The 12,326-nt window shown below is 35.5% G+C and overlaps 1 protein-coding gene across 1 annotated transcript; it reads left to right on the top strand.

Annotated features, from left to right (window-relative positions):
• Positions 1–1,487: 1,487 nt before the first annotated feature.
• On the top strand, positions 1,488–10,217 carry LOC134537322 (uncharacterized). Its single transcript, XM_063377625.1, has 2 exons — positions 1,488–1,641; positions 5,694–10,217. Exon 2 carries the CDS (start codon positions 7,374–7,376, stop codon positions 10,215–10,217), a length of 2,844 nt encoding a protein of 947 aa, XP_063233695.1. The 5' UTR covers positions 1,488–1,641; positions 5,694–7,373.
• Positions 10,218–12,326: the final 2,109 nt, after the last annotated feature.

The raw sequence follows: 12,326 nt of genomic DNA, 5'->3' as shown, positions 1-12,326 counted from the left end.
CTTCCGGTCGCACGGTCTGCGTACGCGGAGCTTTGTTGCCTCCTGGGACCGTCTGATACAGAAGTATCAGAGACTTGTAACATGGTACAGTGCTGTATCAGTAACAGGTTGGGACAGATACCGAAAATTGCTGTTACAACCCACCTGTAATAGAAACTAGAAAAATGCGATTGCCATGCCGTATGAGGTTTGGGCCACGGTATAAGATAGACTACATCTGATCATCTTAGAGATACTCTCTAAGACTTAAAAAACTGTAAATTTATTGGCGCCCAACCGTGGGGTAAATTAAATTGAAAACCTTTGAAATATGAGTAACGATAAGGTAATAAAATCTTGTACATGTTATTTAAAAGATTTATATTTACAGCATCTGCAGCACAGTAACTATTTGCTTATTACATATAATCTAAATGTGACAATAGAAACAATTACATCAAAGAGCCTGCATGCATCACTCAGCAAATCATTGCAATAAATTTCTCTTATTCGCTTTTAACAATGATTGCCATCTAGTGGCGGGAAATGAAATTCACATTTCCAACAATGCACACGAACTTTTGCCCACTAGGGGGGGGTATATTATGCTTATTATTTTCAGCAGTGGGGAGGTGCATAGCACTGATGCATTTCAGGCGATAGCGCGAAACCTTACTTAATTTATTTTTTACATCAGGTTTTGCGCTCTCGCGTAAAAAGCGTTACGCGCCTCTTAACTGCTAAAAAAATAATCATGTACCACAGGATCATGTGTACAGGATCACGTCATCAGGATCATACCATCACAATCTCAGGGTTAACTTGGATAGCAATACGGAACTTTTACAGTAGGCCCTATTTCGGTTGAATCTATCACGAACAACCAAGTCCCAAATGTTTCTGGTACTGGTTAATGAGCTCATTAAGGTGGCATGGTTACTTATAGAACAGTAGAGGGTAAATGTTGTTAGTCATGGCTCATTAAAAAAAGTACCGAAAATGGTGTTTATATGTGTTCTTGCTAATTGTTTTGGAAATTATAGCAGTTATACTTATTTCCCATTACTACTCATTAATATTTTATATCACACTGTCCATTCAATTCAACACCCTCTTCTCATAACTTCTAAAATGTTGAAAGTAGCCTACATTCTGAATAAAAGGAACCTTCTTGCAAGAATGAATGAGTAGTAATGATTGTAAAATATTTTAAATTTTACTGACCTCACTTATCCTCATCAATAAAATACACTAAAAAGATACTGTTTTGTGTAAAATTCACACAACATACATCAATTTAAAAAGTTGTTACCTTGGCTACTGCGGATATTCTTTTTCACTGAGAAAGATAAATAATGCAGCATGCGTTCTTTAACATATTTTTAAAAAAAATATTCCATGACATAAAATCACTGCTTTAAAAATAATTATAAAATGCAGTATTATTTACCATAACCACTTTCCTAAATAGGAAGATAGAGAAAATTGTATTTTGTTGTACGGGGGTAATTATTTTCTGATGTTACATTAAACTGTGACATTTTACGTTATTCAAACGGTAGTAACCTGGAGTGAAGAAAATCTGCAAAAATAATCATGGCTGTATTGATAGACAAGATGCTACGGGTGGATGGATGTACCCTCTGCATGGGGAGGAAACTGGTATAGGAATCGGTTGCAATGTTATGTAGCCTTTTTTTTGGTAGTTTCTGTTATTCCCGTGCCAGCGGAAAGTATCGCTAGTTGTAACATATTAGATCATACTGGAGACTTTTGACAATTATATTTTTACATATTAACGTAAATAAGTAGCTTTTAACAGAAATATTAATAATTTTTATTTTTAAATTCAAAACTATGTTTTACTTAAGTTATAAGTAATCTTGTAATTATATATTTGACACATGTAGTAATAGTAGTGTGTTTGTTTGTGTTTGTAAATTGGAATTAACGTGCATCTACGAACATACAATTATTTTTCATTTGGAATATTTAATTTACACAGTTGGAGATATACCTACTGATAAAACATGAAACTAAAGCCAGACTTTGCATGGAGAGGGAGGCGAGTGCAGTGGCATGCAGGTTGAGGACATGCGTTGTGATTGTGCCGTTTGGTTTGGTTAGGCATGTTTTTGTGCTCTGGCAGAGCAGTGAATTGTAAAGCCGTAATATCCTATGAAAAGAGCCGCATGCGGCTTGCGAGCCACGGTCTGCGACCCTAGCTCAAGGGGAATGATCCAATAGTTCCATTTGTATTCATTTCTTTGCTCTTGTTGATAGACGATACCTACGGACAAGAAATGAAAAATTCCATTGACCTTTATGAAAAGAAATTACATTTAGTGCTGGGAAAAATTGTATCCTATGTTGCATATGTAAAATTTAATTCTTGAGGAAAGTACTATGAAAACACAAACATTTATAAAAATGTTTACAGATTTCCAATTTCATAGTAACTACAAAAATGATAACTTTTATGTACAAGTTCTTGGCAATTGTTGCGGGAGTAATTTGGTAGACATTAATTTAGCAGCTTCTGCGAAACAATCAATGTACATATTTATCAAGATCTTTGAGAATATAACTTTTTGTCACATGTGGATTTTTATTGGTGACTTTTGTTTTTAATGATACTTTCCACATGTGCCTATGTGCAGGGCAGAAATTTAGGATAGGTTTGCGAGATACATATGGGTAAAACATATACCGTTATTTTCACACTCGATTATAATTGTGCAAAATTTGTATGTAACGGGACAATTGAGAGTTATTTAAAATTTCGGAAAAGGTATACCTTTTTACAGATAAATGTGCATAGTCTATATTAGCCTGCCACTATAGTTCAGCCCCATGATATTTTGACACATTTATTGTAATATTTAGCATGGAAAATGGATTGTGTTTTGCGGAAACAATGGAATAGTCCGTATTCAATTTAATGTTAAGTAGGTAAAGAAAAATTCCCAGTATAACTTTTGTTTTGTTAATATTTAAGAAACTGTTCGACACTGCCAACCACAGAAACAAATGTAATATATTTGAAATTTAAATTGTAGTTCATGTACAACCCAGCCCTCACTAACATGGAGGATTTATTATGACAGGTTCTAAGTAGGGGCCCAATTATGTGAAGATTGGTTTTTTTCTATGCTTATTTTTTCGTATAACATACCTCCAAGTAGGTCACTTGAAACTAAACTTATTTTTTCAAAAATCTCAATTGGTTACTAAAGTTTAATTGAAGTCACTTGTCATTTTTTGTACGTTTTTGTAGGTTATTACATTGATCAACATTTATTATAACTTGACATTGGTGTTAATATATTTCTTAAAATAAATTTTTTTTTTTGTGGTTACATAGTTTGTGTTATGAAGAGGGGTAAAGATGACGCTGGTTATTTGGTTGCTATTCTGGAATCATATCCTTAATTGTTACCATCCTGTTTCTGAGATTGTATATTCAACATGTTTCCCTACACATGTATTGATTATGTGTAATATCGGTTGCTTAAATTTGTCAAGTTTATATGTTCACATGTTAACTTTTATAAGCCACTTTTGTAAAATCTATTCTTTCATTTAACATATTATTCATTTGTGAGAGCTTATGGTTTTTTTTGCTTGCATTTTCATGTTTTAATAGAACTTGTTAAATGAGTGTATATACTACAGAGACTTATGAAGATGTTATTTATTTCAGTGCCTTGCTGCCTGACTAAAAATATTTGTGTTTTGTCTTATCAGAGTGATAAAAGTCGTTTCTGAACTGTAGTTGCATTGGTGACCATGGTGCTTCACAAATATAGCTGTCAGAAATTCTTACATTGTTGATGTGTCACATTGCAAATAAACTTTCTCTACACTTGCATTAAAACTTTTTGATTAATCTAATTTCATTTTTTTATCATCCTGTAGTGTAACCTGACAAGCAGAATATTTTGCTCCACTAATTTGTTAAAAACTTCTGTTAATTAATATTTAAAATAATAGCACATATAGGTTTTTCTGCTAAAACAAGATAATATAACTCATAAAAATACTAATTAATTAAATAGTGTACATACCAATTCAATTAGAATGCTAACTCATATTCCCAGATGAGAACATATTTTTTTAGTATATGGTATACCCTTTTGATGTTTGTAAACATGTTTTTATATTCATTAGGGAAACTTTTTAACAGAGGTGTTATTTTCTCCCCAAACCTTTCCCCTTAAAATTAGCATTTGTAAGTAAATTAAAGTTGTAAATCTGGGATAAAAAGTTGTGTATGTACTTTTGTATGAGAGTTTCTAGAATATTTAATAATAATTTCGTTTACTATGTTATGGCATGTAATTTACATTTTAAGCAAAATTCTCGTGATATCCACAAGTTTTTACAAAAGGAATATATCAATATCCTATGTCAAATCTATTGCAACTTGAAACAATGTCACGATGCGTCTTAATAATTTTAATATACGGAGGCGGCAGCAATTAATTATGTAACATGTTAGAACCCACATGTATATCACGTCATAAGATTAGCAGCAAATAAGTATTACATCCGAAGCTGATCCAAACTCCATTATGCTTTGACAAGAAAAAACATTTTCATGGTTACGTTACCGCTACCAAACATAAACAAACAAAAAAAACATGAATGTGTGCGTGCGTGACAGCTTCCCACTGCGCATGCGCAAGTTGTTAGTTCTTATTTTGTCCGTGCCAGCGTCAACTTCGCTGCAAACGCTCCATAGCAGCCATTATAGCAGTCTGCTTATCGTGACACGCGTTTAACATGGGAGTTTCCACTCTTTCAGAATGATTGTATGCTCGTTGACCCTCTGTATGCTCTGCTCGTGCTGTGTAATGCAGAGTGGAGCAGATTTTTGATTAAAAAGAAATCACATGTAATGGGCCAATCTTAGCAGGATAATGAACCAAAATACCTAGCTATAGTAATTACAATCCAATAAAAGAACTCAAAATTTGTTAATTCTTCAAAAGCCTTTGAACTTTTCAAATTCCATTTTTTTTACAAAGCTGCATTAGATGCCGACAGTTGACTGCAAATTGTGTCATGGTTTCACGATTGTGCAATTAAGTATCACCATCAGCTAGCCACAAATAACATGCTGGCATCTATTCTCTTGTGAAAACCTATAACTGTTTGTAAGTTTGGAGTCTGTATGATACAAGAAATGTGCTAGTGAATCATTTTACTACTTTAGATTAGGTACTATTAGCACTAAAAACCATTAAATTACTTGAACTTGTTGTATAACATTAACTATTTGCTCTATGTTTTTGGCAAGAAGTAAAACTGCTTTTTTGATGATCACAATGCTCAAAATTTGTGCTTGTATCACAGCCAATTGCTGAAAATTGTTTAAGTTTTAATAATGTAACTTCTTAATGTTAAATGGGTTTCCAGCAGTTATTAGTGTGAGAGCCATATTACACCATTAAATTAATGTCATAATTAACACCAAGTAGGCTACAATTGTTTGCATGCTTAATACATATTTAGTATTGTAAATTAATTTTCAATAAATATTTCACAGAAATCATCATGTATGTGAAAGGAAAAATTATGAACACCCTTATACTTAGGTAGTGTTTTGTAAAAATTTCCATATTTATTTTATAAAGTTGTCAATCACCTTATCTCTCTAATTCCACATTAAACAATTACAATATATTGTAATTAAGTTTTGTTTGTTGCAGGCATATGGAGAAATGAACACTAGCTTTCCATCAACTGCAGTGGATACCATGTGTAAATTAGCAAGGATTTATTACTAGTGCAGTGTCTTATTTAATAACATTGTATTTATAATAAAATTTTAAGATGCCTATTTGAATAAAAATGTTTATCAAAATATTTTAATGTGTGGTTTAACAATGTCATTATTCACCAGCAAAAATGTCACAATTAACTCTCTGATGCTCTCAGTGAAAGAAACTTGTAAAATAGGTACACTTTAGTTACAGATTTGTTTATGGTGACTTATGCTGTAAAGTGGATGAAGAAAAGGGGACAGTGAATAGATTTCTCTTAGCATTAATGCAGATCTTGAATTTCATTAATGAGAGTCATATTCCAAACAGATTTGCTATTTACCTAGTTTACATTCGAAGGGGAAATCAGCTGGCAAATATTGAGATAACTTCTTATAACTTCTTCTAAAGAGGTTTAGACAAAGGTTGCCAGTCAAGCAGTTTATTTCCTTTTATTTATTAATATATATCACTATTATTCCATTACTATTGTCTATCAGGATGTATATAAAAGAGCTGTGGGAAATGGATCAAAGTATGGTAAAAAAAAATTAGCCACTAAACTTTATGTTTACTGTATTGATCAGTAGGTAATTTATTAAATGAATTTCCTTATGCAGTACAGTGTAGTGTTAAGTATTCAAGAGGACAGGATATAGATTGGCAGGCCTGCGAGGACAGTTATGGCGGCGGGCCCGGCACTTGGACAAGAGGGTTTATGTGATCTTGGAAATATGCGTACCAATACCGACATAACATGGTGGCAGCGGTATTTCCTACGCCGGTATTAATCGTAGTGTTTTCCGCAGTGTTAATCTTCGGGCCGACATGGTAGTCGGCGTGTGCGCATCATTCAAGTGCCAGTAAAACCGGGACCCACGCATCGTGTTTAGTGGTGGGCTTACCTGTTACTTTTGAGTATCAGTGAAATCGGTTCCAGTGAAATTTATGTTCCTGTGAAATTAAACGGTGAACGGTGAAATCTCTCTCTAGTAATGCTCGTAATCGTAAACTCCTTCCTCGCACCAAAAAATGGTGAAATAAAGGGGATAAGTGAAATCACTGCCTCTCGGTGAATGATGAAATTAAATACATGCAATGTTTTTCACAGAAACCTTTCATTTTGTTTTGAGTTTATTTCGAGTTAAAATTGAAAAATACTACATAATTATTATTTTAATTTTTTTTTAATAATATTGATTCCATATTTATATCCCTGTCCTTTCAGTTCAATAATATAACGAACACATATTAATTTTAAAACAATTATGAGAATTCATTATCTTCCGTGATATTCTGCTAGGCTTTCATTCGGTGAACGGTGATTTTTTTTTACTGTAATTATTACAAGTATGCAATTCGTATACTCCACATACAGTTTTACTTCAAAATATATACATAAAAAAATTATTGTACTAAGACTGAAAACGTCAGAAACTCAATTCAACGATTATGTGGACACTAAAAGCTAGTGGTCGTATTACTGTACGTAATCAATTTCACCGAATTTCACTGATACTTGTAGAAACTGGTCGCAGGTATACCCGTGAAATTTTGATATCGGTGAAAAAGTAACAGGTATGGATTTCACTGCCCACCACTAATCGTGTTTTGGAGGTGTACAACATGGCAACTTCGGCGCAATTTCACATTGTTCCGCCAGAAAATTTTGATTTTCGTGCGCTGGCGGACTGGCCAAAATGGATCAAACGTTTTGAACGTTTTCGGGTGGCGTCGGAACTTTGCAATAAGTCGGAAGACAGCCAAGTCAACATGTTGTATTGCATGGGTTCCGAGGCGGACGAAATGCTAGAATCATTTGCATTGTCTGCGGAAGATATCAAGAAGTACAGTGTAGTGAAGTCACGGTTTGATAAGTTTTTCACGGTAAAGAAAAACATAATCTATGAACGGGCAAAAATTTTTAAGCGGCGTCAACAGAGTGGTGAGCCGGCCGATGTATTTATAAACGATGTTTTTAAGATGGCCGAATCTTGCAACTTACGGGATCTTAAGGACGAGCTCGTAACGACGGTATTGGTGATAGGTGTTGCGGATGATAAGCTGTCGGAGTCGCTCCAGATGGACCAAGATCTAACGTCAGCACGAGCGGTCACACGGATTCGACAAGCGGAACTGGTACGAAATCAGCAAACCCTTGTTCGGGCACAGGATGCCATGGTCGAAACAGTCCAACACAGCAAAAGCCAACCCGATTTTAAGCGGCGTTACAGATGGAATAAGGAGACAGCGCAGCAAGAGAAAGCAGGTACAAGTAATGTAAGTGGTTCCAGTCCCAACATAACCACCAAATGTTCCAAATGTGGAGGCAAACCGAATCATCATTGGTCTAAGTGCCCAGCTAACAAAGCAAAATGCTATCGCTGTGGACAAGTAGGGCATTATGGTAGGTGCTGTGCTCATGGGGAAGTGCAAGAGTTGGAAAGTGAACACAGTCTATGTCATGCATCTTCACAGCAGTCACCATCAGGTCCACGGGAGTATTACTTGGGAGAAGTGGCACTGGAAATATGCTCACAACCATGGTATGTGAAAGTGAAGTTATTTGGGACAGAGCTTTCATTCAAGGTTGATACAGGGGCCGACGTAACGGTAATTGGAGAGCATGTCTGTCGGGATCTAAAGGTAACAATTGGTTCAACGAACAAGAAATTGTTTGGGGCAGGAAAAAATAGCATTGATGTGGTGGGTACTACAATGGCAACACTGTCCTATGGAAATCAGGAAGTGACACAAGAAATTTTTGTGGTCAAAGAGCAAATGGTACCGTTACTGGGCCGTCCTGCAATCAAGGCGCTCGATATTATGTCTGTTAAGAAGGCAGAGGAGGTGACAGAGTCAAAACCCTGTTGTGTTGACAAATTCTTGCCACTCTTTGAGGGTCTTGGCCAGTTTCGACGGGAGTACAACATTCAGCTGCAGGAAGGGGCTAAGCCATATGCTGTCATAGCACCACGACGTGTTCCGTTTCCCTTAAGAAACAAGGTAAAAGAAGAACTTGACAGAATGGTTCACGAGGGTGTGATAACTTCAGTTGAGGAACCAACCGAATGGTGTGCACCTATGGTCGTGGTACCCAAAAAGGATGGTTCGGTAAGGATTTGTGTCGATTTTACTCAGTTGAATAGATTTATACTCAGAGAGAGGCTACAGTTACCGTCTGTGGAAGAGTCGCTAGCGCAACTGCAAGATGCCAAGTGGTTTTCAGTTTTGGATGCGTCCAGTGGGTTCTGGCAGATCCCGTTGTCACCAGCTAGTGCGCCATACACAACTTTTATCACACCATTTGGGCGGTTTTATTTCAATCGGCTGCCATTTGGGATAAAATCAGGCCCGGAGCACTACCAGCGACAAATGCAGCATCTGGTGTGGGGGATGCCAGGTGTGGTGAACCAGGCAGATGACATTCTTGTTTGTGGCCGCACAGCAGAAGAACATGACCAACGGTTGGAAGCGGTACTAGGTAAATTAGTGGCGCATGGTGTTACCCTTAACAAGGCTAAATGTCGGTTTCGAGTGAAGACTGTGAAGTTCCTAGGTCATGTCATATCAGAAGGTACGGTGGGGCCTGATGCGGACAAGACCAAAGCTGTTAGTGACATGCCAGAACCGACTAATGTGACAGAAGTAAGAAGATTTTTGGGCATGGTGACGTATTTAATGAAGTTCATTCCCAACCTTGCGGAAAAAACTCAGCCACTTCGAGTCTTGTTATGTCAAGATACAGATTGGGTGTGGGACGCACCACAGCGGCAGGCAGTGAGGAACCTGAAGGAGGAAATAGCCCAGCTCTCCAGGTTAGCTCTTTATCAACAGGGGGCACAAGTGAGAGTTTTGGCAGATGCATCTTCCTTTGGCTTAGGAAGCGTATTGGAGCAATATCAACAAGGTGCATGGAAACCAGTGGCATTTGCATCTCGAAGTCTGAGTGAGGCAGAATCACGATACGCTCAAGTGGAAAAGGAGGCATTGGCACTTACCTGGTCCTGCGAGAAGTTCAGAAATTATGTGTTGGGCACACGGTTCATAATATTGACTGACCACAAACCGTTAGTGCAACTGCTGACTTCTACACCACTGACTGAGTTAACAGCGAGGCTGCAGAGGATGAGGATGCGTCTTATGTGTTATGACTACACTATTGAACATGTTGCAGGGAAAACGTTCTTTGTTCCGGATGCATTGTCAAGAGCTCCTGTGGATCAGCCAGGTGAGGGGACCTCTGACATTGTGGAAGAAGAGTTGTTTGTGGAAGCAGTCGTACGGGAAACACCATTTTCAGACGTTGCACTTCAAACCATCACAGAAGCACAGGACAGAGATGATGAATGCCAGGTTCTGAAGGATAATATATTGCAAGGCTTTAGTAGCAAACACTCCCACTTCTGGCAGTACAGAGGACAGTTAACATATAGTAGAGGACTTATCACTTTACACATAGAAATATAGTGGAACTGATACAAATTGTTACTTCATGAACAATTCAGATTCTTTTACAAAACTGGGTCTACAGGGGAACTCTGTTTGCAACAAGTTTAAATTCCAGATACATTTGAGAAAAATTTTGTAACAATCATAATGACCTTGTGAATATATTTGTAAAGTAACACGGAACTCCCCCATAGTAATCCAGTACTTAATATGGTTTGAAAGACAGCATTTAACATAATGTAATTTTGGTTACTTGATGATCCTTAACCACTTCAATTTATCACCAAAATGTACTACAGTACTAAAAAATTAATAGATCAGTTTATATTAAGATTGTAAGCAAACAACTTGCATACCTTCCTTTGGCTTATATTTTTTTAAGTTCAAATAGTGCTTTAAGAGTTCCACATATATTTAGAAAAATTTTATTATTTCCTCAGACTATTGGATTAGTATTAATATTACTATTAAATCATCAATTGTAATTATAAACAAAACTGGCATGACATTCATAATATTTCACCTTTCTTTTGCTGCCAGGCTGGTGGCTGAATATACTAGGTTGACTTAAAATGTCAGATAAAACACATACATGGTCTTGAAAAGTTTTTGCAGTTTACTTAGTTACAATTTTTAATAGCATTTATGAACATAAATTTGTTAATATGTATTTTATAATTACAGTATTTGTTTAAAAATAAAGCTCCAGTGCTGTTTACATCTCATAATTTTGGATAACAATGTGTAACAAGCCAAAATGATTTATTAGAACAATAAGAGAGATACTAAACTAATGACAAAACTTTTGCATCATAATGGTATGGCTGAAACTGACAATATTGCAATAATAATTTTGGACCTGAAGAAAGTGAGTCCTAATTTAGTGTTGTCATAGATATTTGCCTCATAAATGTAAACCCTGTGCAATAATGGCCACAGAATGTTACTTTATGCTTCTTACAAAAATTACTTATTGTTCTTGATGAAACAAAAAAACACAAAGAAAATAGCCTGTACTATAATGCTATATATATATTATGTTAGAGCCATCTATTATGATAGAGGCCATGCAACTGTTTACCAAGACAACTTTTTATTACATCATTTAGGTTTTTACAATTTAAATTGTACCAAAAAAAATTACTAATCAAAGTGAGATGTTAGGAAACTTGCAAATAAATATTTATATATTAATAGTGACATGAACACCAACTGTTTTATGACTTTAATGTTGTACACACACAAATATACATAAAACATAACAGTGGCAAACAAGCAGAACACAAAAAATATTGCCATGTTTCTGCCCATTCACATCGCTATGCTTCTCGAGATAGGCTGCTCATCGCACCCTGGGACTTCATCTTTGTATTCGCTGATCTGTATAATTCTGAAAGCATATTTCTGTATCAATAATTTTATATTATCCTCAGGGCCTACCTTGGGGAAAGAGGATTCAAATTTGGTTAGGAAAATTTATTTAAATTAATAAGTTAAGTTATTTCATTCTATAGCTTTCTGGTTTGTTTCTGTCAAATATCTATATATTATTCCAAATGACTGACCCATATTCCAAATTAGATCTGATTAATGCAAAATAGATTACAATTTGGTTGTGTTGCATAAAACTTCATATTTCTGATTATAGCAAAATCTTCGGGAAGTTGAACATAATTAATCTATACATGATAAAGAAAAACAATTGGAATCTAATAATAGGATCAGGATATTTTATGGAAGAGGTGATATAATAAATGAAGCAGTTATCTAATTTGTAGTCTAATTTAATAGGGTGGTATTTCCTGGTATAGGATATTATTGTGGTGTTACTGGTGTTGACTGTTACCATGTATGTAACAAATTATATTTACATATTTATGAAAGATAACCTAGTTAAGCAGTGTTTACATTCAGTTTGCACAGCAATTTGAAATATTTTTAGGATAAACTCATGTGGGTGTGTGAATAAACACACACACACACATATACATCTATATACATATATACATACATATACACACACACAGATATATATATTACTAAGTATGTACTTTCAGACAATAGGTGAGCAGGCCGTAGGATGTTGACAATGACACAATACACAAGGTGAACTAAACTAAGAAAATC

Source organism: Bacillus rossius, chromosome 12, assembly GCF_032445375.1.
Source record: "Bacillus rossius redtenbacheri isolate Brsri chromosome 12, Brsri_v3, whole genome shotgun sequence".
Classification (NCBI taxonomy): Eukaryota; Metazoa; Arthropoda; class Insecta; order Phasmatodea; family Bacillidae; genus Bacillus; species Bacillus rossius.
This window is presented reverse-complemented; position numbering and strand designations above follow the sequence as displayed.